This window comes from Sus scrofa, chromosome 15, assembly GCF_054392235.1.
Source record: "Sus scrofa isolate SSC_HxYL_T2T_F1_AM1 chromosome 15, Sscrofa_HxYL_maternal_Yorkshire_Landrace_v2.0, whole genome shotgun sequence".
In the NCBI taxonomy this organism is placed as follows: Eukaryota; Metazoa; Chordata; class Mammalia; order Artiodactyla; family Suidae; genus Sus; species Sus scrofa.
Genome location: NC_139397.1, coordinates 88,946,740 through 88,974,362, shown reverse-complemented (window position 1 = coordinate 88,974,362; position 27,623 = coordinate 88,946,740). Strand labels below are relative to the sequence as shown.

The window sequence follows — 27,623 nt, the reverse complement described above, 5'->3', positions numbered from 1 at the left end:
AGTTATGCTCGTATTGTGGACCCAACTTGTGTCAGTGCATCTTGATTTCTTTCCCTATAGAAGGGCCTCATTTGTCTTCCTGCCTCTGCTCCCCGGGCATCAGAAGAAGCCAGAAGTGTGTAAGCTCTTCCCTCCTCACATAACCTTAGATTTATCACCATCTTTGAATGCCGGATCCCCAGAGACATCCTTGAGAAAATGCTTGTATTTTCCTTCCTTTGTTCTCTTGTAGAAGCGAGTGGGATGTTGGGGTCTGTTAAGGAATGTAGAGGGTGTACTGAGGCAGGCTCTCTCATTTTACAGTTAGAGGTCACGTGCTTTGCTCAAAGTCACCCAGGGACTCAGGTGGCTTAATCTCCTCCCTTCTGCTACAGCACTTGGCTCATCAGGTGTCTCTTTGTGTTTGTGCCAGGAAGTAAGTGCTGTGCTGTATGCACTGGGCAGAGAGATGTGGGTAAACATGCCCGCTTGGGATTTTTCTGGAGACCAGAGAAGGCCCCTGTGAGGACATTGCCATCCTGTGTGTTGTGATTGGGATTGTGCTGTGCGTTGGTGGCACACCAGATGGAGGTGACAGGGCTGGGAGAATTATATAAATTTGAAAATCTGCCTCAAAGGAGCTGACTGCTAAGCATACTTCCTCCTTTTCTTGCCTTAATTGTCAAGAGTAGAGCTTATAGGCTTGTCTTCTATTGAGTTGCTTGTGCAAAATCTGCTACTAATGGATTTGAATATATGTATTAAAAATCCCCCACAATAAAACTTGGGGTCCATATAATTCTCAATAGTAAGTAATTTAGATTTGACTTCAGAGATTTTTTTTAACCATTTTTTAAAAATTGGGGATTTTGGGGAGTTCCCATCGTGGCATAGTGGAAACTAACCCGACTAGGAACCATGAGGTGTTGAGGGTTCAAGCCATGGCCTCGCTCAGTGGGTTGAGGATCCAGCGTTGCCGTGAATTGTGGTGTAGGTTGCAGACATGGCTCAGATCCTGCATTGCTGTAATGTAGGCTGGCAGCTTTAGCTCCAATTCGGCCCCTAGTCTGGGAACCTCCATATGCGGTGGGTGCGGCCATATAAAAAAGGGGGCAGATTTTTTTCTTTCATACTTTAATATTACAAATTTTTACTGCAAAACAGTACATGCTATTCAAGAAAAATTGGAAAAATGTAGAAAAGTGCAAAGAGTAAAATAAAAGTCACTCATAATCCTGTCTCCAAAAGAGAAACAATATTTTGGTGTTTATAGTCACAGAATTCGGATTACATTGTATATGATGTTTTATAACCTGTTACCTCTACTAAATATATTACTAATTTTCCCTTGTCATGACATTTTATTCTAAGATAAATGCAGGGTTATTTATAAACTGCTTTTGGAGTTCCCGTCGTGGCGCAGCGGAAATGAATCCGACTAGGAACTGTGAGGTTGAGGGTTTGATCCCTGGTCTCGCTCGTTGGGTTGGGATCTGGCATTGCCGTGAGCTGTGGTGTAGGTTGCAAATGTGGCTTGGATCTGGTGTGGCTGTGGCTGTGGTATAGGGTGGCAGCTACAGCTCTGATTAGACCCCTAGCCTGGGAACCTCCATATGCCACGGGAGTGGCCCAAGAAATGGCAAAAAGACAAAAACCCTAAAAGGAGAAAAGACAAGAAAACCCCGAAAACCCAAAAAAACCAAAAACTGCTTTCAACATTTTTTAGTGAATAATTTTCAAACAGGTGACAAATTTGGAAGAAATTTATAGTGAATACCCATGTGCTCACCAACTATATCTTACTGTATCTTAATATTTTACCATACTTACTTCATCTCTTCTCCATCTATCCACTCTCTCTCTCCATCCATCAGTCCATCTTATTGCTTTTTTCCCCCTGCATTTCAAAGTAAATGTTAGCACTGTGTGTTGCTTTTAATCAAGCTAGTTAACCTTCATAATTGTTTTTGGTTTTTACCAATATTCAAAGAAATTTGTATTCTCTGGACACACACAAAGGAAAGCCTGGATAAGTTGCCAAGAGTATTTTGTTGGTGTGGTGAGAAAGGACATTCAGGGATTTAAAATTTGCCTTGGAACAGAGTAGGCGTCATTCGCATCTGAGGTGGCAAATGAAGAATCAGGAAGAATGATCTCCTTCTCATCTGATTTTGTGCCTAAATCAGACTTCAGCATGAGGACTTGGGAAATTTTAGAGGGGTCAATTTCTGTGTTCCTTGTGGTTCTCAAGGCTGGTCAAACCTCCCCCCACCCCACCCCAGTACTTGGTAAATGCTGAACTTGGATTGACCTGTTGGGAGGAAAAGCTAAAACTGCAGCTCCAGGTGGGACAGCTGACCCGCAGCTGTCTTGGGCTCCCTAGGCAGGACATTGAGGTGCTCTTGTCCTCTTTGTAACTTTACTCTTGCTTCTGTGGGCAGATTTCCTGCCAGCTTACCTGGACTTCCTATTTGAGTGACATGTTCTTTCTTTTGTTTTGGTGATGGTAGTGGAATGCTGAGGGTCTGCACAGAACGACCTTGGACCTTGGTAGGCACAGAAAACACCTCTCACTTGCCTCTCTCCGATGCCAGCTTTTACAGCTGTATATCCCAAGGGGCAAGGCCAAGTGTCACAACCTTGCTTTGTGTTGCAGTTCCCAGCACATAGCATCTCGTGTATTTAGGCCCTTAATAAAGGCTGATTGACAAGTAGCCTGTTCCTGTTACACCCTTCAGAGCCCCTGTAGATAGTTGTTCAACTCTGCAAACAGGGGGAACCTTTCACAAGCATTTTAATAACAAGTTCTCCAAACCTTATAAGCTTCCCCCCCCCCCAAGGCCCACAGGTGCCACATATGGAAGTTCCCAGGCTAGGGGTCAAATCGCAGCTGCATCTGCCAGCCTGTGCCACAGCCACACCGGGTTGAGCCATGTCTGCAACCTGTGCCCCAGCTCAGGGCACCGTAGGATCCTTAACCCACTGAGTGAGGCCAGGGATCGAACCGGCCTCCTCATGGGTTACTTGTTGGGTTCCTAAATCGCTGAGCCATAATGGGAACTCCTATAAGCTTTTCTTAAGTCTGCAAGTGGCTGCAGGCCCTTGGTAGAGCAGGCTCTGTGCCCCTTCCTCCCTCTTCTCTTCCACGTTTCACATTCCAGGGTGTTCAGTCCTGGTGTCACGTCAGCACCATGTAAAACGATAAGAAACCTCAGTCCTGATGTTGGGGACTGCGTTCATGTGTTCTTCCTCATCAGCTCAGCCCTGGCTAATGTGCCTTCCCAGGAACTGGGGTCTGTGGAGCCCTGACGTTACATATCTGGGCCCCACAAGGGAAAGTGATTTCCCGTCCCTTCTTTTGTCTTTCCCTCCTCCTTTTTCTGGTGTTCTTGAGGGTGATCTGGTTCTTAGCCTACTCAGGCAGATCATCTAGTTTCTGAATTATCCAGGTTCCTTGATTTTTTTTTTTCCCTCAGGCCATTTCAGTTCTCAGTGGTTGGGTTGGCTGGGACCTTGATCCTTGGACAGGACATCTGGTTTCTCTACCCGCCTCTTTTCTCTTCCCTGTGTCATGAAGAACGTCTTCTAACTCTCAAGAGTTGTGGTTCTTTTTTTTTTTTTTTTTCATTTTTTTTGTTTGCTTTTTAGGGCCACATCTGAGGCATATGGACGTCCCCAGGCCACAGCCACGCCAGATCCAAGCCTCATCTGCAACCTACACCACAGCTCATGCCAACGTAGGATCCTTAACTCACTGAGCTGGGCCAGGGGTCGAATCCACAACCTCATGGACCCTAGTCAGGCTTGTAACCCACACAGCCACAATGGGAAGTCCTAGAGCTGTAGTTCTTAACTCAGGGAGAGTTTTGACCTCTTCTCCTCCCATCCTCTGGGACATTTGAGACTTCTTTAGTTGTCACAGCTGGGGAGGGCTGAGGGGACGTTACTGGCCTCTCATTAGTAGAGGCTCAGGATGCTGCTAAACATCCTACACTATGTAGAGTAGGTCCCCAAAGCAAAGACTTACCTGGCCTAAATGCCAACAGTATGGAAGTTGATAAACCCTGCCCTAGATATAAAGGTGTGTTTTTTGGGGGAAAATCTTCCTGTCAATGCCATTATATGACCTCTGTGCCAGTAATACACCGTTCCCTATCAGAAAGTTCATCTGTACATCTGACCTAAGTCTTTTATGCTTTAGTTAGTTGCTCCGAAGTGGAGATGAAAATGTGTTCTCACCATCTTCAGAGTTGTATCATATTCTCCCCAGCTGATCTCAGTTTAACTTTTAAAATCTGTTGTTTTATATCCTCTTTTTTCTCTCTTTAATCTTTTGTGATGTTTTCCAAATTTTTCATGTATTGTGTCTCTTGAATTGTAGTGAGTCAATCCAGAGGCAGCGTCCTTGCAGTTTGGCCATGCCATGTACTCTGAAAGTGGTTATTTTGGGGGTAGAACTGGTTAGGGTGGAAGGGAACGAGAACAAGAAAACAGTTATTTCTCCTGCTCATTAGAGGGAGTCCTTTTCCACATCAGGGAGACCTGGGTAGAAATCCTTATTCTGCCATGTACAAAAAGTGGACCATGGAATGAATAGGGATGAATAGAGTTGTTGGGATTATACAGTTAACAGGACTATGTCTGTATTAATAATGATCACTAACACTTTTGGGTAGGTAGGGCCTTGATGCTTTAATTAATTGTGTCCTTGGCTTTCGTTGGAGAAGATACTCAATACTTTGGGAAATCTGCAGAGGTAGTTTGAGTTTGATGGTGGTGTTCAGACTTCATTGCGCAGAAGAGTTCCCAGGGTACTTGTTCAAGAATGCAGGTTCCTCAGGCTACAGCCCCAGAGACTCAATTTGGGAAGTTTGGCCAAGTCTAGGCATTTGTCTTTGTCACAGTAATCCAGGTGGTTTCAATGCAGGTGGTGCACAGGTAACACTTGGAGGAATCCTGACTCAGTGGCTGGCCGGCTACTGAATGAGGAAAGTAAAGGAGTAAAGGAGGAGCTTCTGCCTTTTTAGGAAGCCTCGGTCCAGTTGGTTGTTTTATGTTTCTCTGGGGCTGTTGACAGCTCATTATCTTGTAGAGCTGTTTCAAGCAGGACAAGACTGTTCTTTGTTCTTGCTTTTAACGATAACTAGAGGTATCTTTTATTGCAGGGTCTCCTCAAACATTATTTTGACTCAGAGTCCTAGGTCTTGTGGGAACCAGCTCAGGAGCCCAGGCTGGGAAAATCTTGCCCGTTGGCTGATGGAACTGTGATCTGGGGTGCATAAGGGCCAGGTTGGAGGAGGTGGTGTTTATTCTCAGTGGGGGTTTTGGAAGGCCTTGGGGAAAAAGAAGTGAGACACTGGGCTTCCTCCCAGCACTAAGTTGCATTCCTTTAGGGATGGAGTGAAAATGACTAGGTTCTATCCACTTGCAAGTGATTTGTGTCTCGTTGATCTCTTTCACTGAATTATGCCGGGTGCTCTAGACTATTGACGGCATTAGTATTTTAAAGAGTTTCTTTTTGGAGTCTAGGTTAGAGGGTAGGAGGAAGGCTGGCTCACTGAGTGGACTCCTGATGGTCAGAGCTTGCTAACTCTTGAAATGCTTGTTTGTGATTTCCTGACATAAAGACAAAATAAACATCCAAGGCTTGCCCAGAAATATATTTTACTGCTTCCCCTGTGCTGCAACTTTGGGTCTGAGTGTGTCCTCAGATCTTTTTCTGTGGGATATGTTTTATCCATGCTTTCTGTCAGGCAGAGCTTCTGACTGCCAGCTAAGGCTTGGCCTCTGCAATGTGGGCTGCAAATCCAAAATATTTAAAACGGAAACCTTGGAAGGATTTATCATCATTTATTTAATAAATGAAAGTGTGAGGTAGAGATGTCAAGTCAACCAGGGAGTGTAGCTGCAAAATGTAAACCATGTGAGATGTGCCTTTAAAGTTTTAAATCCTTGTTGGTAACCCTTCCTTTCTCCCCGCCAAGAATTCCCTTTAAAGTCCTATCTGTTAAATTTAATGAGTTTGAAGCCTATATGAAAAGTATATAAACCAAAGAGTCCGGTCACTTTGGGTTGATATCTTTCAGTCCTGCATCTAAAATATTTGTTAACTAAGTTTTAGTTTCTCTAAGTTAATAGGTTGTTTTGTTTGATAATGTTGGGTCCCTGAGCTTATGGCAGATAGACATCTCTGTGGATTTTGTCATAATAAAACTGAAGAGAGGATATATAATTATTTATAACTCATACAGAAATAAAAGGTGAATGTTTAATGGTTAAATGATAATGCTAATGATAATGATTAATTAAATGATAATTCAGTTAAACTGAATCTTTTTTTCATTCCATTTTTAACTAGTGGTATCTATCCTTTTTAAAACCTTTGTTTTAGAGTCAGGAGTGAGGAGTTCCCGTCGTGGCTCAGAGGTTAACAAATCTGACTAGGAACCATGAGGTTGAAGGTGTGATCCCTGGCCTTGCTCAGTGGGTTAAAGACCCGGCGTTGCTGTGACCTGTAGTGTAGGTCATGGGTGCAGCTCAGATCCTGTGTTGCTGTGGCTCTGGTGTAGGCCGGCGGCTTCAGCTCCGATTAGACCCCTAGCCTGGGAACCTTCATATGCTGCAGGTGCGGCCCTAGAAAAGACAAAAAAGACAAAAAAGAAAGGAGTGAGACAAGATGGTAATTGGATGTGCATTTTTAAAAATTGAAGTATAGTTGATATACAGTGTGTCAGTTTCAGGTATATAGCAAAGTGATCCAGGTTTATATATATGTGTGTGTGTATATATGTATATATACACATATGTATTTATTCTTTATTTCTTGAAAAACAATTTATTACTTTTTTTTTTTTTTTTTTTTTTTTTTTTTTTTGTCTTTTTAGCTATTTCTTGGGCCGCTTCTGCAGCATATGGAGGTTCCCAGGCTAGGGGTCGAATTGGAGCTGTAGCCACCGGCCTATGCCAGAGCCACAGCAATGCGGGATCCGAGCCGCGTCTGCGACCCCATACCACAGCTCACAGCAACGCCGGATCGTTAACCCACTGAGCAAGGGCAGGGTCCGAACCCGCCACCTCATGGTTCCTAGTCGGATTCGTTAGCCACTGCGCCACGACGGGAACTCCTATTACTATTTTTTAATAGTTATTTTCCCAATACAATTTTTTTTATACTGTACAGCATGGTAACCCAGTTACACATGCTTATATACATTCTATTTTCTCACATTATGCTCCGTCGTAAGTGATTAGACATAGTTCCAGTGCTACACAGCAGGATCTCATTGCTAATCCATCCTGAAGGCAATATTTTGTATCTGTTAACTCCAAGCTCCCAACCACCCCACTCCCTCCCCCTCCCCCTTGGCCACCACAAGTCTATTCTGCAAGTCCATGATTTTCTTTTCTGTGGAAAGGTTCATTTGTGCCTTATATTAGATTCCAAATGTAAGTAGTATCATATGGTGTTTGTCCTTCTCTTTCTTACTTCATTCAGGATGAGAGTTTCTAGTTCCATCCATGTTGCTGCAAATGGCATTATTTCATTCTTTTTTATAGCTGAGTAACATTCCCTTGTGTTATATACACATATTTATATATGTGTGTGTATATATATGTATTTATATGTATATGTGCATATATTGTTTTATATATATATGTGTGTGTGTATATACACACACATTTTTTTTGACTTTTTTCCATTAGAGGTTATTACAAGATACTGAGTGTAGTTCTCTGTGCTCTGCAGTAAATTCAAATGATCTATTTTATATATGTGGTACGTACCTGTTAATCCCATCCTCCTAATTTATCCCCCCTTCCTTTGATAACCAGTTATGAACGTTTCTTACAGATTTAAAATGTGCTGATTTTAAGACTAATGGCGTGGCATTTAATATTTCCATGGATTTTTTTTTTTTGTATTATCAGTCATAGCCTTTTCCCACTTCTTAAATATTTTTATATATAGCTTTTGATACATAGGTGAATAAAAGCATGGAAATGTTACTTTAAAATTCAAGAGAGAGGAAGTTCCCTTGTGGCACAACTGGTTAAGGATCCAGAGTTGTTGCAGCTGTGGTGCTGGCCACAACTACAGCATGGGTTCGAATCCTGGCCTGGAACTTCTACATGCCGTGGGGGCGGACAGAAAAAAAAGTTTAAGAAGGAAATGAAGGTGAATGGGAAGTAAATATTATTCTGTTGGCCCTATTTGATCATTCTGGTTCTGGCTGGAGAATGTGAGGAATTGTAGTACAGGCCAGATACTATCATGAAACCTAATATGCCATCCAGATTCTCTTAAAGCCCAAACATTTCCAAGGCTCTGCTGACAGCTTAATTATTTCAAGCAATATTTGATATGGCTGACTACCAGTTGTCCAAAGAATTTGGACATCCTTTGGAGTCTTGGTCCAGTGTGAGCGCTGGCAGAAGATATGAAAGTCTCCAAGGCCATAACATTGAAATGCAGGGTTCTTATTTCCCTTTGCAAAGGGAATCAGCGTGGAATTCCTTAAAGTGGAACTTTTCCGCCAGTGACTTTGAAATAGGATACAAACTGTAAAACAGTTTCCTCCTTTTGCTAGGATTGGGTTCAGGTTCTCCCCGGATGGGATCTGATCTGTAGTTAGTCGCCTTGTTTTCTCCTTCAGACATTCCCTTGCCATGGTTGGCCTCATGAATTAAGGACAGCCCCAAAAAACATGGACGAGGTGACCCACTGTGGTCTCCAGGGCTGGTGAGTTTACACAGAGAGGCTGCTGCTGGCTTCCTTTTAAAGCTGAGAACAAACTTGCGTGGTTTCAGCCTCCTGTCTGCTGAAGGGTATGACTGCTTTAAGGATCAGGGTATCAAAGGATATGGGATTTTTCTTTTAAGCATTTCCTTAAGCTAAAGCCCCTGAAGTCACCCCTCTGCCCCTCTGCTACTTTTAGCAATGCCTAAAATCTGATGCTGTAGTGGGGAATCTGGAGGACAGCTGGGAAGCTGGCAGTTGTGTGAGCATGAACCACTTTTTTAGGCATGCATCAAAGAGTTAGGAAGCCTTAAAGGAAAGACGCCTTTTTTTTTTTTTTTTTTTTTTTGTCCTTTTGCCTTTTTTAGTGCTGCTTTTGTGGCATATGGAGGTCCCCAGGCTAGGGGTTGAATCAGCGCTGTAGCCGATGGCCTATACCAGAGCCACAGCAACATGGGATCCGAGCCGCGTCTGCAACCTACACCACAGCTCACTGCAACGCTGGATCCTTAACCCACTGAGCAAGGCTAGGGATCGAACCCACAACCTCATGGTTCCTAGTTGGATTCGTTAACCACTGAGCCATGACAGGAACTCCAGAAAGACACCTTTAGAACACAATGCTGAATTCTTTCTCTGTATACTGTTTATCTGCATGCATATAGTTCTAAATTACTCCCACGTGTTTAACTGTAGTGAACTACTTTCATGTGGTGCTATGCTTAAAACATTCAGAGAGACTGGGGTCACCTTGCTGTATAGTAGAAAATTGACAGAACACTGTAAATCAGCTATGATGGAAAAAATCAAAATCATTAAAAAAATAAAAATAGGACCAATACGTCAATGCAAAAAAAAAAAACCAAAAAAACAAAAAAAGAAACAAACCATTCAGAGAGTTGTCCCCAGGAGCATTTCATCTGTGGGCACTTACCTATAAGTATTCAGCCACTTAGTGAAGGCTACGACTTTGGTGAAATTATAGTGCGGAGAATGTGATGTTTCTCTAAGTCCATATTACATTTACTTATTAAAAAAAAAATGCATACACTGTGGTGTAGGTCAGCTAATTTCCTGTTGGGTTTGTGAGTTATTCTTGTAGCCTAGGTAAATAATCCTTGAGTGAAACTGATGTATTTCTTTTTGCTCAGTTTGGCAAATCATTGACAGGCAAATGATTTATAAGCAATTTCTTGAGTTATGAAATACAGCAACTTTATAAGGGCCTTGACACTTACGCATTTGGCACTCATTTAGCTTTTGGTGGTGCTGTAGGTGGGCTTCCTTCTGAAATTGTTATATAAAACTGAGAGAAAGGAGAATTCAAGTTCCCAACTTTAGTTTATGGTTGATAATATATTGGGATGTTGTGTTGCAACTTATATAATTATGAACATTTTAGAAATGTAGAAAATGTTTATCTAATTCATGATGCAAATAGCAGAAATACAGAGCTATAATTATTGTGACTATATATGAGAGTGCATATAAATGTGTGTAGGTATATGTGTGAATAAGGATTGGGTTGTAACATGCAACTATGAAACTAGTGGTGTTAGGTGGTGGAATTAATTTTATTAAATTACGTGCAGGAGAGTTCATCTTGGCCATGAACCCGGTGAGTCAAGAGTATAGGTAACTGTCTTCTGAGACCTTAGAGTTCAAGGTAGAAATATTCCTTAACCAGATTCCTTAACCAGAACCTTGAAAACAAAGACATAAGACTAAATACTTCCTATCATTTGTAGAGTAAGTGAAACAGAAATCAAGAGGTTTATCTGTTGAGATCAATTTAACAAGTACTTAATAATCCAGTTCAGCCTAACTATTAAAAAAAGGTAATAAATGAGTGACCACAAGACATATTGAAACTCATGCCGTCCTAATCAGCTCTGCATAGAATGCACATCTGCTTCCAGTTAGAGATGTGGTCACAGATATGAGGCCTTATGCTGTTAAGAAACTTGCAGTTTACTGAGGCAGGGAAGCAGAACTGTCCTCATCTTTCATTTGTGGTGAATTTCTGAAAAAGAACCTGAAAAATAATAAATTGACATGTGAAGGGGAGGGGTGTTGAATTTTCATTTTTGAAGAGCTAGATACATATAAATACATATAAAATTCCTCAGTGTGGTTGCTTGGAAAGGGATTTGCCCCTCCTGCCCTCTTGCAGGCCAGGAGCCCCTTCCCTAGGCTTGTCGTTTCCCCCCCCAACCCCCGCTTTTTAACTTGAAGTATAATTGATTTATATCGTTTTGCTTGTTTGAGATATACAGCACAGTGATTCAGTTATACACACATTATCTGTTTTATCTATCTATCTATCTATCTATCTATCTATCTATCTTTTTCAGATTCTTTGCTCTTACAAGTTATTACAAAATTGCCTGTGGTATACAGTAGGTCCTTGTTTATCTATTTTATATATAGTAGCGTATGTATGTTAATCCCAAATACGGAATTTATCCTTCCCCCACCGTCCCCTTTGGTAACCATAAGTTTGTTTTCCATGTCTGTGAGTCTATTTTTTTTTTTTTAATAAATAAGTTCGTCGCATCTTTTTTTCTTAAAAAAGATTCCACATATAAGTGATAACATGATATTTGTCTTGCTCTGTCTGACTTACATCATTCAGTGTGATGATCTCCAGGTCCATCCATGTTGTTGCAAATAGCACTATTTCATTCTTTTTGATAGCCAAGTAATATTCCATTGTAAATATGTACCACATCTTCTTTACCCATTTGTCCGTCAGGGAACATTTAATTCACTTCCATGTCTTGGCTGATGTAAATAGTGCTGCAGTGAACATTGGAGTGCATGTATCTTTTTGAATTATAGTTTTCTCTGGCTATATCCTGCTGGTCCCTCTTACCCCTGACTACCTGGGCATCTGCTTTCCCTTGCCTCACACCTTCCTCCTCAGTCAGCCATAGAGGACTAGGAGGTGGGTGAGAAAGTTTCTAAACTTTCTAATTCCTTGTTAGGAAGTGAGTACCTGAAACTTTTGAGGGTGATTTGGGGAAGCTATGTTCCTTGTGTTTTAGCAATTCAGGAGGGGCCCTGGACCAGCTACGTCGTACCTTATCACCTGGGAGCCTGTAGCAACATAAGATCTCAGACAACCCCCTCCCACCTTCTGGCCTTACTAGTCAGCATCTCCATTTTCACAGGATACCCAGGTAACCCCTGAGGCTCTCTGCACATCTTTTAATTCCTATATCATCCTAGCATTTTGGTCCCCAGCCCCAAGACCATGGGAAGGAGAGTTCTTCTGATGTCCTACCAAGTCCCACCCATGGCAGTGTGGGATATTGCAGGGAGAGACATGAGGCAGGACTGGTGGAGGCAGGGCTGACAGCCTGCTGCTGCTTCATGGGGGCCTTCACGGGCGCTTCTTCATCTTCATCTTCTTTCTCAGGCCCATGGGGTTGCCAGGACTCTGCTTTCCCCATGCCTCTTCTTTTCTGTTCTCATTTCAGACTGCCTGCAACATCCTCCCCCTGCTCCTGGGTGGGAGTGAGTCAAGAAAGGGGGTGGGCAGGAGCACCTCTCCCCTATAGGGGTGCCCATACCTTCTCTTGGGTGGTGTAGCTTGCGGGGAGAACCTCAGGCTGCTGGAGAGGCCCAATCAGCAGGATTTTGATTGTGTGTCAAGTCACATCAGATGGAGAGATGGGGAGGGGTGGGTGGCATTAGCGGAATGGACCTTTTTCCTTCTGTCCTTGAGCTAGGAGAAATTTTTTCGTTCCATGCTACTTCGTGGATATGGTAGCCACGGATATTTAATCATTGGAGAAGTAGATCTGGAACAATGAATTATTTCTCTGCATAATTTTCTGTATACACAGTGGTATAAAAGTTGGTTGTCAGTGCTGGCTCCCAGGAATATGGTTCCGTGAGATGGAGTGAAGAAGCTGGCAGGAAAGGGGGCGGGGCAGGGGTGGGGGTATAAAAGTGGTTGTATAAAAGTTGTATAAAACTTTTATACAACCAGTGGTATAAAAGTTGGTTGTCAGTGCTGGCTCCCAGGAATATGGTTCTGTGAGATGGAGTGAAGAAGCTGGCAGGAAAGGGGGCGGGGCAGGGGTGGGGGTGGGCTCTGGAAGAAGAGATGATCTCAGGGAGGGGGATTTTCAGAAGCTTGCAGTAGGTCTAGTTCTAGGGTCCATCCAGGTACCCGGGATAACCATATTGTTAATAATATTGACAGTGAAAACATAGTTAAACACTTACATGCCAGACATGTTCATTTGTATCACTGCATTTGCTCGTTTTATCTCATTTAATATTTACAGCCATCCTGTGAGGTGGATAATGTGGCCATTCCCTTTTTGCAGTTGGGGAAACTGAGGCACAGATGCATCAGCATCTTGCCCAAGGTCACAAGGCCAGTAGGGCTGTCTGACTGCAGACGCCCACTCCTGATCAGTGCCTGGCCAGGAAGAAGTAGAGGGGGCTGGCCTGGGCTTGGAAGGACAGAGGGAACATTTTGGGGACTGTTAGGTATTACAAAGGGCTATGTTTGAAAACACATTAAAATGAGAATTCTGAAAAAAGAAAAGCTCTGGCTTTTTCTGAGGGGGATCTTGGAATAGGCCACTTCCTCCTGTTGGAGCTGATGCACGTGGTACTACTCCTTTGCACCTTAGGAAGTGATTGTCTCTGAGCACTAGACAGACCTTTCTAGACTCTGCTTGTGTACTGGCCTGGTACCCAGCAAATCAGATTTGTCCTCTCTTAGCAGTTTCCTGTTAAGCTATGCCAATAGGGGATGCCAGAGGGATTCTGGGAGGCTGGAGAGGGAGAAGGGACATGCTTCTTTCTTCCTGCTTGCTTATGGTTCTTGTCAGCTTCCTTCCAGAAAGGATCTTTCACTCACTCTGCGGCAGCAGTCACGTTCAGTCTCCAACTTCTTTCTACATCCTGGAAGCAGCCTCCTTGCACCCACTCTGCCAGAGATGTTGTCACCAGCCAGTGCTCGGATGCCAGCACCCCATCCCCATGTGAACCCTCACCAAGAGGCCCTCCTAGGAGCTCCTGAGGTGTCAGCATCTGCTCCTCCGGTCTGGGTCCCAGTCTATGGGTCTCCTCCTCTAGACTGTCAGATTCTGATAGCCCCACCCCTCTTTTCATTCCCCACACTCTAGGGTGGTAGCTGCTTCTTGCTGTTACTCAGTATATTATCAGTCTTTTCAGTTCTCTAACACGTGTAGAACCATTTTTTATTATTATTAAATAACATCTGTTATAATACTTAGTGTTTTTCTAACTGGCCCCTGGCTGATAAATTTTCCCAAGTCTTGGCCGGAAAGGATGCAGAGAAGCCAATACCTATGATCCGTGCTTCTCTAACTTAAGGGCTGTTGGAGAAGCTTATTAAAAATGCAGATTCCAGGAGTTCCTGTCGTGGCTCAGTGGTTAATGAATCCGACTGGGAACCATGAGGTTACGGGTTCAATCCCTGCCCTTGCTCAGTGGGTTAGGGATCTGGCGTTGCCGTGAGCTGTGGTGGAGGTTGCAGATGTAGCTCAGATCCCATGTTGCTGTGGCTCTGGTGCAGGCCGATGGCAACAGCTCCGATTCGACCCCTAGCCTGGGAACCTCCATATGCCCTGGGAGCGGCCCAAGAAATGGCAAAAAGACCAAAAAAAAAAAAAAAAAAAAAAATGCAGATTCCAGGTCTCCAGTTGCAGTAATTTTGATTCAATAGGTTGGATATTGACTCAATCTGTTTTGTTTTTTGTTTTTGTCTTTTTTGTCCTTTTTTTAGGGCCACACCCATGGCATATGGATGTTCCCAGGCTAGGGGTCTAAATGGAGCTGTAGCCGTCGGCCTATACTACAGCCACAGCAACTCGGGATCCGAACTGCATCTGCGACCTACACCACAGCTCACGGCAACGCCGGATCCTTAACTGACTGAGCGAGGCCAAGGATCAATCCTGCAACCTCATCATTCCTAGTCGGATTTGTTTCTGCTCGCCATGACGGAAACTCCAAGAATCTGTTTTTTAAACAGTAACACACTGCAATATAGAAAATCGGTAACAAGGGCCTACTGTATACCACAGGGAACAATATTCAATATGTCATAATAACCTATAATGGAAAAGAATCTGAAAAAGATGTATGTATCTTAAAAAACTGAATCCCATTGCTGTACAGCTGAAACATGGAGAGTCAATTATACTCAAAAAAAAAAAAAATCAGTTCATCATTTAAAAAAAAGACATTTTTAAACAGACAGCCTAGGTGTTTGAAATGAGTTCAGATAGTGCTTTGTTTCACGGGCTTTGAGAAAATCTGCCCAAACTCAGGGCCCTTTCATGGAGGCTCCTTTTTTGGGTCTGAGGTGGTTGTTCCTGGGGCTTAGAAATAATCTTTACTTATTTTTAAAAATAGGATGCAGGATATGAATGTGCTAAGCTTAGACCAAGGGCTCCCAAGGTTTGTACACTGACCCTGGAGCCTGAACAACCAACCCTTGTTCAGCCCAGCAAGCTCTGGTGCAGTCAGCTGGGGGAAAACTCCTTTTCCCCCTAATTGTGCCCTGTCTGCTTGGTGGGCCTCGTACTCCAGGTCAGTATCCTGTGAAAGGGATGCCTTTTCTTATTCATACAAAGGCAGGGTGCTTGTGGTTGAGATGGATAAGTGGGACTGACCTCTAAGTAGATACTGGCTCTTCTCTTTGTATTTAGAGCCCTCCCCATTTCCCAGGGGCTCAAGGCTGGAGCAGTAAGGAGCTGGAGACCACCACCACACCATGTTAGGATACCCTGTTAGAACCAAGACACTCAGGTCTTTCGGTCCTTGCCAGTGGGTGTATCTCTTTATCTGTGTGAATCGCAGTGGACATTCCTCTGTGGAATGTTGGCTTCTATTTGGTTGATTTAATCAGTAAAAGGAGTGGGTTTTGCTGGGAGGAGTTGCTACCCCCTCAAGTGCAGAACAGGAAGTTTTTCAGTCTTGCCAGATCATGGGGCTTTGAGTCTGCAGGGGGGCAAGGACTCCAAAATGACCTTTACTGAGTATAAAAAGTCCATTTTGCTTTGAAGGAATGTGTCCTTCCTGCAGTCCCGGGCCTGACGCGGTGTCACCTGAGATGGATTTGGAGGGCTGTCATCGACTCCTGTCTGACACCTCCCTGCCTTGCTAGAGGAGTTTTTATATCACCTCTTTGCCATCAAGTGGAATCACTGAAGGCCCTATTTTATTTTAGCCTGTTTCATTTTGTATGACTCCTACATGCTGAGCAGTGGCCAGGGGATTCAGTTTTTAAAAATTGCGGGTCCCAACCCATTCTGGTGGAACATGCTCTTCAGTCCGAGTCTTCTTGTGGCACGTTACTCAAGAGTTGAAGAGCTGTTCTGCAAATCAGACATGCCTTCAGGCAGATGGCCTGGCTAGGCTTGTACCTTGAAGGCAATAGCCACATCTACCAACAACTGCCTTCTTACAGATGCACTGAGTCTCCACGTTATATAGCCTCTCTCAGCCTAGACTCCTGTGTATAGACCCAGGGTTGAACAGCCACCCGTTTCTTGCTTACCTTGTCAACCTAGGGATAGGTTGATGTGAGTTTCATCCACCTCGAGAACACTTGTTGAGGGTCTCCTGTGTTCCAGGCAGGGGCCTCAGTGGAAGCTCTGGTTGTAAGAGTAAGGCTTCAGAGGCCACTCAGTAAGCATCTTGAGTGCTACGATGTGGTGGTACCGAGTCCTTGGGCAGAGAGGAAGTGACTAACTCTGCCTGGGGTGGTTAGAGAAGGCAGCATCAGTGATTCATTGCTAGTCCCTGGGGCTGGGTTGTCTACCCCCCCATCCCCGCCCCCGACCCCATCAAAATAGGATGATCTTTTTCTTAAAAAATCAAATGCTTTGAATTCCCGTGGTAGCTCAGTAGGTTAAGACCCCAACTAGTATCCCTGAGGGTGCAGGTTTGGTTCATGGTCTAACTCAGTAGGTTAAAGATCTGGCATTGCCTCAAGCTGTGGTTGCAAATGTGGGTTGGATCTGGCAAAGCTGTGGCTGTGGCATAGGCCAGCAGCTGTCGCTCCAATTTGACCTCTAACTTGGGAACTTCCAAGGGCAGCCCTAAACAGAAAGGAAAAAAAAAAAAAGAAAAATCTCATTCACGAACAGAGAGAATATACCTTTCACTTCAAGTTTCATTGTTGGTCACTGTCAATATTAGAATTCAAATCTTACTTAGAATATAGTTTCGGCTTTGAAGGCTCTAACCTCAAAGTGTTATCATTTCAGACTACAGCAGACCCCTCTTCACCACGGGGATAGGCTTCAAGACCCCCAGTGGATACCTGAAAGATAGTACCAAAGCCTAGATATACATTTTTTTACTGTACGTACCTACCTTTGAAAAAGTTTAAATTAGGAATTAGGTACTGTAAGAGATTAAAAATAGCATAGAATAATTATAGCAATATACTGTAATAAAAGTTATGTGAATGGGTTTCTCTCTCTCTCAAAATATCTTACAAATTTGGGGGTATAGCTTAGTGGTAGAGCATTTGACTGCAAAATATCTTACAAATATAATGCCTTTTCCATTTTCGAGTAAGCACATGCCATGCATTGTGGCCGTAACTTTCATGATTTGAGGTGAGACAGCAGAACTAGCACACATTTCTTTGTTCTTTACAATTTCATGGATGGAAGCTTCATTCTGACTGTAGATCTGAGCCATCTCTGTGAACCGTTTTTTTCTTTCCTCATTAAGTCGAGAACTTTCACCATAATTCTTGTGCTTTGGAGTCATTAGTAAGTAAAATAAGGTTTTACCTGGACACCAGCACTGCACTATTTCAGCAGTCTATCTGATCACCTAGACAGCTACTCGGGGAGGGATGCGCTGGACAAAGGGTGATGAATTTCATGTCCAGGGTGGGACAGAGCAGGATTTCATCACACTGCTCAAAATGGTGCAAAATTTAAAACTCAGCAAATTGTTTATTTCTGGAATTTCCTATTTAATGTTTCCCAATCACAGTTGACCTCTGGTAACTAAAACCATGGAAAGCAAAACCTCAAATAAGGGAAGACAACTGTATTTGTTAATTTTTTTTTCTTCTTTGGCCACCCCGAGGCATAAGGAGTTCCTGGCCAAGGATCGAATCCGAACTGCAGTTGTGACCCACACCACAGCTGCAGCAGTGCCAGATCCTTTGACCCACTGTGCCAGGCCAGGGATCGAACCCATGTCCTGGTGCACTGTAGAAACACTGCCGATCCTATTGCACCACAGTGGAAACTCTGTGAGAGTTTAAACTGGCAAGTAATTGTATTTATGTATAGAGTGATGCTTTTATTTACTGTGTATCATTTAAAAAGCCAAAAATATCAAGGAATAAATCTCAGTATTAATCACATTGAATTAGATGGAAATTAGAGTCTGACACTCAATAGCTCCTTAACCCATAACTTACTACTCCTCTTTAACCAGGTGCCTAGAATTTTTTTTCATTTTTTCTTTTTTTTTGTCTTTTTGTCTTTTAGGGCCACACCCGCAGCATATGGAGGTTCCCAGGCTAGGAGCTGAATGGGAGCTACAGCTGCCGGCCTACACCACAGCCACAACAACTTGGGAGCCGAGCTGTGTCTGTGACCTACACCACGGTTCACGGCAACGCCAGATCCTTTACCCACTGAGCGAGGCCAGGGATCGAACACACAACCTCATGGTTCCTAGTTGGGTTCGTTAACCACTGAGCCACGATGGGAACTCCTAGAATTTATGTTAGATAATCCAGTTCACCTTCTGACTTTAATAAGTGTAGTATTGAGTCGTGTTTTAAAATTTGAAAAAATACTTACCGCTTTAGACATGGCTTGGGGTCCAAGGTGAACTTATGACATTCATTCCAATTTGATTCCACACACCAGTTTCCCTCTATCTCCCTTATGATCAGAGCCCTGGGTGACTTTTTGTTTCTCTGAGGTTTTATCAGATAGTTCTTGCCGAGTTATGCATGAGCCTTGCTTTTCTTGGTGAGGTCTGTGACATCTAAAGGTTTTAACAAGCCAAGCTTTCCCAGGGAAGGTAGTTCATGCAGGTCAGTGGGGAAATGTAAGTACATTCACTGAGTGGCCATCTCTCCACCTCACCCTCGTCATTGTTATTTTTTATGGTAAACTGTAGATCTGCTCCAGCAAGCTCAGCGGAAGGCTCTACTCATAGGTTCTTTTGATCCAGGCAGAAGGACCTAACTCAGCCAGCTTGGCTGTCACACGTGTGGCACCTGTTTGTGGAGCGTCACTTGTGTGTGGCTGCCTTGAGAAATGTGGCCTTAGTGTGCCTGGCCTGGTGCATTCTGATGGGCCAGCGGTAGCGCCTGATTTGTAAAAGAATCCATACAGCAACTTGCACGTAGCACCTGCCTCACTGTTTCTGTTCTTGATGTTTGACTTGAGCATCTACTGTGCCCATGTTCCTTTCATGTAGAACGCAGCCAATGGCCAAAGAGCTTTAGTGGTTCTCCCTTTGTGAGAAGTAGCGGAATGAAGTAGATGGTGACGTGGAGACATGCAGTCAGTCAGGTTGGGCCTGTGTCCTGAGTACATTCGCATTTATGTTGAGCCATAGGAAATGGGACCATTTTTGACCTAGAAGAATGACACCTTCTTCCTGTGTGTAATCAAATAGGTAATTTAAAATTTGTACCCTCAGATAAGGAAGGGTACACCTTTGAAGCTGACTGAGCAGTCGTTCAGGGAGGCACACATGGCCTGTGAGGAGCTTTTACGTGACACACCATGTGCTTACATTTTTAAACATTGATTGCTAGCCTTATATTAGGAGATCTCACACAAAATTCTGGATTTTTGTCCTTTCTACAAGAATCAGAATCATGCCCTGTTAGGTCAGTGATCTCACATGGCGACAGCAGGCTGAGGCAGGTGGCAGCCTCTGTGGAACTCTCGGTTGCGTCCATTCACACCTGACCAGCTTCGGGCCGTCATGTGACCTGATGGGCCCCAGGGCCATGAGGGTGACACGTGATGTCAATGGAGCACCTGGAGTTAGTTGGGTGAAGAGAGAATTGGAAGCAGTCATCCACTGCACCAAAGTCAGTTTTGTTCACTACACACCAGCAGCCAGCACCTCTAAAAAGAAAGCCTAATACAGCTCTGGACTGTAGTCACTGAGAAAGGACAGCTAAGCCTAATTAAGGTGTACTGTCATGTGCTAAGAGATGGGCAAACTCTTGTTAGAGTTTTGGCTCGGTGCTCTTCATTTAAGTAGGATGTGGTGACAGAACTCGCTTTCCACTGGCTACTGTTCATGTCACAGGCTAATGCAATGCCTTTTTTCTTGATGTCCTTTTAAAAATCCTGACATTTGGGGCAAGGTGTTACTGCACAGTTGGCCATGTCCTAACTTTAGCATAAAAGTTCTTGTCAACTAATACTCTATTTTAAAAGCACGAGATGTTTATTGCTGCATTGTTCATAATGGGAACGAACATAAAGACATAAAGAGCATACTCATTAATAGAAGAAAGGATGAATAAACTGTGGTGCATCAACATCATGAAATACTGTGTGGCATTAAAATGGCACATTTGCAGGACAACAGTTGACCTGGAGGGATTTCCCCGAGGAGTAATAACTAGCTAAGCTTTGATTAGTACTTTCACAGTTCCGAGGACTTTCCATGTCTTAACTCATTTGATCCTCACAGCTGCCCTGTGAACCCAGGGATACTACTGACGTCTCACAAAGGAAGAAACTGAGGCATGGAGACACTAAGACCATTATCCAAGGATGAGCAGTTCATGTGTAGCGAGGCTGGGATGTGAACTCACACAATCTGGATGGACAAAGACTTTTTAAAACCATTTTCTTACGTTAGATATCAAAGTACATTTTCAGTGAGCAGTTTTGCTATAGAATATTAATTCATACCCATTCCTGAATTCCCTGGGTATTCCCTTACATTTTAGACTCTTAGATGCATCGTGTTGTATCAGACCTTAGGGATTGTTTAGTCTTTTGGTTTTCCAGTTGAGCCCTCTTCTTCCCCCTTTTAAACCAACTGAATCTTTCTGGTAAGCAGAATGAAACTTAGTTTTGACCTGGAGCTACTTGGCTCTCTCTCTTCCCAAAGTATAAACTACAGATAGACTCTACCTCCTTCGTGGTACAGAGGGAGAAATGAGTTCCAGGCAAAGCCAAAGGTTTATTGAGTCAATGTTTTCCAGGGATGTGGAGTACGTTATGTAATTAAGCCTTGCAGGTAGATTGTATTATGCCCGTTAAGGAAACAGAGGTGTAAGTAGAAATAGACCCAGTGTCACAGAGGGGATTAGTATCACAGCTGGATGAAATCCCTGTCTAATCTTCTCAAGGGTTTTACTAACCTAAGACTTGAGAATTACAGAAGCCTATCACAGGCCCTTCGGTTGATCTTGCCTCTTACTGCTATTTGAATTAAAGGAAGTTTTCAGAACTTCTATCTGGTATGGCACAATTTAGCATAGGTGATTGTGGGAGACTGTCTTTAGAACAGATAAAGGAGAGCCTTTTGTATTAGCTTGAGCTGCCATAACAGAATACCATCGATTGGGTGCCTTAAACAGCAGGAGTTTATTTCTTAGAGTTTTGGAGGTTGGAAAGTCCAGATCAAGGTGCTGGCTGACCTGGTTTCTGGGGCGAGCTCTCTTCCCTTCCCTCTGTGTCCTCATCCACAAAGTGAGGGGGTTGGACTTGATGGCCTTTAAGGCTTCCTGCACCTCCAGTGTTGTTCTTGATCTGTGACCATTGAAGGAAATCTTTGGATTCAAAGTGGACAGTTTGAAATTGTCCAGTGAGTGGCTAAGTCCGTTCATCTCAGGTCATAAAGCGTTAAATGTATTCTTTCTAGAGATGAGAAGCTGCCAGTTGTCCTTTAGTCAGCTGTAGTTATAAAGCAATAACAATCCTCTAGTTGTACAGCTCTAATAAAAGCTTTTCTGCAACACTCCTTCCCCTTTAATGTTTTTGAAATTTTGAAATTTTAATTTTTTAGTATTTATTTTTGAAATTGAAAACATTTTATTCAATTTTAAGTGTTATTTTCCATTTACAGCCATCACGAAATATGGGCTGTATTCCGTGTTGTACAATAACATTCTTGAGCCCATCTTAACACCCAGTAGTTTGTATCTCCCACTCCTCCACCCCTGTATTGCTCCTCTCCTCCCCTCTGGTAGCTGCTCCATCTCTGTGTCTGAGTCTACTTTTTTGGTTTTATTTACTAGTTGTATTTTTTTAGATTCCACATATAAATGATATCATTCAGTGTTTGTCTCTCCGCCTGACTTATTTCACTTAACATGATGCCATTCAAGTCTATCCATGTTGCTGCAGATGGCAAAGTTTCATTTTACTTTATGACTGAGTAATATTTTGTACACACACATACACAGACACACACTCACGTATACACATGTATACACACACCTTCATTATCCATGCAGCTGTTAATGGACACTTAGGTTGCTTCCATATCTTGTCGGTGGTAAGTAATACTGCTATAAACATTGGCGTGCATGTATCTTTTCCAATTTGTGTTTGTTTTTTTGCTTGTTTGTTTGGATATATACCCAGAAATGGAATTGCAGGGTCATTGGTAACTCTTATTTTTAGTTTTTTGAGAAATCTCCATACCGATTTCTGCAGTGGCTGCACCCAGTCACAGTCCCACCAACAGTGTACAAGGGTTCCCTTTTCTCCACACCCTCTCCAACATTTTGTTATTTGTGGTCTTTTTGAGGATAGCCATTCTGACAGCTGTGAGGTGTTATCTCATTTCAGTTTTGATTTGCATGTCCCTGGTGATTAGCGATGTTGAGCATTTTTTCATGTGCCTGTTGGCTCTCTGCATTTCCTCTTTGGAAAAATATCTATTCAGTTTTTCTGCCTATTTTTTAATCAGTTGTTTTTTTGATGTTGAGTTGTATGAGCTGTTTGTCTCTATTGGATATTAATCCCTTATCCGTCATATCATTTGCAAATATTTTCTCCCATTCAGTAGGTTGTCTTTTCATTTTTGTCAGTGGTTTCCTTTGCTGTGCAAAGCCAACCCAACATCCCTTACCCGTTGAAGAATTCTTATTTATGTCCATATTCTTGCATTTGTGTGTGAAAGCTAGAAGGCTATTTTCCCCCCTTTTTTTGGCCACCCTGCGGTATATGGAGTTCCTGGGCCAGGAATCAGATCCAGGCCGAAGTTTTGACTGCAACTGTAGCAACGCCAAATCCCCAACCCTCCATGCCAGGCTGGGGCTCTAACCTGTGTTCCAACACCGCAGAGATGCTGCCAATCCTGCTGCATCACAGCTAGAATTCCAGAAGGCTTTTTTTTGGGCTGTGTCCATGGCATTTGGAAATTTCTTGGCCAGGGATTGAACCTGTGCTATAGCAGTGACCACACCAGATCCTTAACCTTTAGGCCATCAGGAGACTCCGAGACAGCTATTATAGTCAAGGACTTAATTGACTCTCAGTGGGTAGCACCATATTGTGTACACTGGTTTTATCCTTTCTGGGAATTTGTTTTCTTCTTTCCTGTTTTCTAGTTTTCCCAATTTGAAAATGTTCTGGGAGTGGCTGGAGGATGGAAGGTGGGGTTGGGGGGAGTTTAACAATAGGTAGGACTGAGCTTCCCATCAGCAGCTCTTTTAAAGACGTTTGTTGATTTCTCTGCTGGGTACCAGGCGCAGTGCTAACTAGCTATGCCTCACTTTCTCCCTTTAGTGAGGGTCTCTTTCTGTGGAGATCCTGACTGGAAAATACTCTGCCATCAGCAGGGCTCTTTGTAGTGTTTGGCCCTGGTATCTGGAGCATTCTGGTTGAACCCAACATGCTGTGATCTGCAGGGCCAGTGAGGTTGATCCAATGGTACGTGGAGTAACACCTGATGGAGAAGCAGTGAGCTTGGGGGCAGGGAGCCCCTTAACCTCTGTTGGTAGCACTTGGCTCCTCTGACTGGTGTCTAGAGTGAGGCTCACTCGGACCTTCCCTCTAGGTTATTTGTCTTCTCTACAACCATGGAAGACAAGAAAATCTTTTCCTAGCAGAGGCAAAACAAGTAAGGAAGGGAGGCATGTGCTCTGGCTTGTGGGAAGCAGGAAAAAGCACGGGCCTCAGGGTCCCACAGACCTGATTCAGATCCCCGCTCAGGTACTTGTTAGCTGTGTGGGCAAGTTTTCCGAATCCTAGTGCTCTTAACATATAAAATGAAGCTAGTAATAAAAATGCACAGGCTTCTAAGGAGACTCATGTGAGGAAGATGCTGACTGTACGGTGGGTGGACAGGATGTGTGGATTTTCTTCCCCAGTGAACACAGGTGGGGCTTCCTGGAACTGAAGCTTTGAAGTTGGAGACGCGTCTTTGGAGCATTAGGGCGACCTGCTGGGTCGTTAGGTCAGGGGGCCAGAGCTGCTGATGAGACCACAGGGCAGAACTTCAGCCTTAAAGCTACTCATTTGGGTACTTCCTGGGAATGGGAAAGCCTTGATTTGCACAAGAAGTTTCAAGCCTTGATAGGAAAGGCTTGACTTTTTCAGGAAAGCTAATACTGATCTCTCCTACTTATTGCTAAAGATGTTACCTTCCCCCACCCCACTTTATTGACATGTGATGATTCATTTGGGAAGTAGTACCTGAAGAAAACTTTTTTTTTCTACTTTTTTAGGGCCATACCAGCAGCATATGGAAATTCCCAAGCAAGGGGTCTAACCTGAGCTGCAAGCACCAGCCTATGCCATAGCCACACGGGATCCAAGTTACATCTGTGACCTACACCACAGGTCATGGCAACGCCGGATCCTTAACCCACTGAGCACAGCCAGGGATTGAACCTTCATTCTCATGAATGGGTTCATTACTGCTGAGCCACAGTGGGAACTCCGTTTCCTTTTTTTCTTCTAAGAAAAACTTCAAGGAGCACGGTCAGTGGTCATATCCAGCCGCCTTTTGCACAGTCTTGAGTACAGGCTGTTTCTCCTTTGGCAGTCTTGCAGAGGTAGAGGATTTATGTGATGAGAATAAGATTTTTGGTATTTGCAGGATTGAGATGCCTTAACCTGGAGGTCTTTTTTCCCCTGTGGGATATAAATCCGATTAGGAGCTCTTTGTGCTCTGCCACAAATCATTACACGTCGTCTACATTTTGCTCTTATAAAATATGGATAATGACATGACTCCGTCTCCTAGGAGTTTGAGTGCATTAGCTAATGATCATGAAACCTTAGAAATGGGAGATGCATATGAATGCTGAGAGCTTTTGTAATTACAGATTTGCATCATTTTGCTTGGCATCCTCGAAGTATCCTGCTTTCAACATGAGAATACTCTGGTTGATTCCTTTTCTAATTGTAGAGCAAGCTCAGGAGAAGTAAGCTCAAAGAGTGCTCAGAGCAGATAAGTTGTCACAGCATCTCGCAGAAGCCCTGAAGTAGCTCAGGCTGGAGTGGTTTGGTTTGGACTGAAGTGGGAGAAAGGTTTGAGATATTTGAAAGGCACTGAAATTAGAAAATATCAGCACCTTAGGATAGTGATGGCTTCCATGCAGGTTGTGCTTAAGATGCTCATGTCCCTTATTTTTGTGACACCAGACCTGTCACTTTCTCAGCTTTTGTTCTGGGCAGCAGTGAACACGCTCTACTGCAGTGGGCTCTTTTGATGCGGGTCACCTTCCTGGGTTGTTAAGCCTCTGGATGCTGATTACTGTCTTTGCATCCTCTGGAAAGATCCTGTTTTTCCTTTTTCTCCTCCAGATGATTATTTTCAAACTCAAGAAACTCTTTAAAAAGATGTCAAACAGTAATGTTTTGAGTAGAAAATTAAAAAAAAAAGGCATTAATTTATGAAGGGGGTTATGAACAGTAACCATTTGATAACTGATGTTGTTTTTATTTTGTTTCAGGCAGTGGAGCTACAGCTGTGGTTCAGGCTGCTCTATGCAAACCCAGGCAAGAACGTGTAGCAATAAAGCGGATCAATTTGGAAAAATGCCAGACCAGCATGGATGAACTATTAGTAAGTGAAAGTGAAGGGGATATTGCTGGTTGCTTTTCTTTTTCTTTTTTTCTTTTCTAGGGCTGCTCCCACGGCATATGGAGGTTCCCAGGCTAGGGGTCTAATCGGAACTGTAGCCGATGGCCTACGCCAGAGCCACAGCAACACCGGATCCGATCCTCGTCTGCGACCCACACCACAGCTCACAGCAGCGCTGGATCCTTAACCCACTGAGCAAGGCCAGGGATCGAACCCACAACCTCATGGTTCTTAGTCAGATTCGTTAACCACTGAGCCACGACGGGAACTCCCTGGTTGCTTTTCTTAACTCATGGGTATATAGGGGTGGGTGGGAGAAGGAGGAGAGAGAGAGCAAAGAAAACTTGGTGTTTTCTCCTGTTTGGACACCCGTGTTTCTTGGAAAGTAGCCCACATGGCTTTTTCCTCCTCAGGATTGTGTTGTAGAGTATACAGCTTACTTTGCTTTGACAAACAGAATTTTGCTCAGTCCTCCTAATCCCCAGGTGGGGATGGTCTCAGTGTTAACCCTCTGTTTAATGAAATGAGAGAACAATCTCAGATGACCTAAGGTCACATGATACTGAGTGCAGAGCCAGATGGCGAGCTTCTGGCCCTTGGTCTTGAACGGTGGCACAAATAGGAATTATTCTCCCAATAATTTGTTGGTCAGTTCGGCTTTCATAGATTACAAAATCTCCTATAAATTCCAGTTATTCAAAATACTGCAGGGTAGCTTGCTTTCTTATTGGCTAACAAGAGGGGTTTGTTTTTTGTACAGGGCAACTTGGACTTCTCATTCTAAGTGGAGTATGTTACATAAATAATTGGAGCTCGTCAGTGTGGATACGACTAGTGTAGCATTGGTAGTTGGAGGAACATTTGCTTTTGGCTTAGCTGACTCATTATTAAATGAACAGCTTGGCAAAGGGTTATTAGTTGCCCGGCAAACTGTGAAGGGTTTGAGTTTAATCTCATAAATATAGTTGTCGTTCCACCCGCCAGTTTTCTTTTTCTCCTTTTGGTCATTTATTGGAAGATAAGAGAAAATTGCAGTGGAGGAGTTAACTGATTGGTTATCCCAGCACTAATCCCAGTACAAATATTAGTCCAATAGCTCCATACAAGCTGCAAAGTATAATGACAGTTGGCTCCAAATGAAGAAGCCTTTTGTTAGAGTCTACATTGGGAATGGAATGTCATTAACAAGAGCTTTTTGTCTTTACTCAGAATATAGCTTTTATTTCAGGCATAATTACAGTACACTATAGTATAAATTAAGTGCTAGAATAAAGCTGTATTTTTCCAGATCTGTTTGCCTTTACATTTTAAATTAGGCGACACAAGGCATAGTTTTTGCTGGGATTGATGTGACAGATTGCCAAGTAAAACACAGGTTAAAGGAAGGGCTTCCACCATTTAATGTTAATTTTAAAAGAAAAAAAAATTTTTTTTTTTGCGTATATTTAAAGCTTTTACCCTCTTCAAAATTTCAGCTGTGCTTTGCTCTTACTGAAATTATTACTGCATCCTTCTGTTGCTGTCACGGTGACCAATAAAATTGTGCCTTGGTCATCTGACCAGTTTTTAAGGTCACTTTGCAGAGTGAAAAAAGCATTAAACACACTGTAGGGAGAACTGTGTCCTGCTTTTGCCACTAACGTGTTTTTTTTTTTTTTTTAATTTTAGTCAAGTCACAGCTCTGCACTCTTTAAAAAGAGATTTGAATGGCGAGTTCTCTAAGATCCCATTAGGAGGCCTCACATTCAGTGGCTATACTAAGTGCACATTAATTTTTTAAAAAACTTGGAGTATGTATTTATAGTTATGCCCTACTTGGAAATATCCCTCTTGAATTTGCCCATGA

General features: G+C 43.2%; 1 protein-coding gene across 2 annotated transcripts in view; it reads left to right on the top strand.

Moving 5' to 3' along the window:
* The window catches only part of STK39 (serine/threonine kinase 39), a 310,330-nt gene that overhangs the window by 41,659 nt on the left and 241,048 nt on the right, over positions 1-27,623 (top strand). For both annotated transcript variants that reach the window (XR_014829495.1, XM_003133454.7), the window contains exon 2: positions 25,647-25,759. Coding sequence is in view for 1 of the 2 variants with exons in the window: in XM_003133454.7 (XP_003133502.3) it covers positions 25,647-25,759 (113 nt within the window). In the remaining variant the exon portion in view is untranslated. The remainder of the gene's footprint in view (positions 1-25,646; positions 25,760-27,623) is intronic.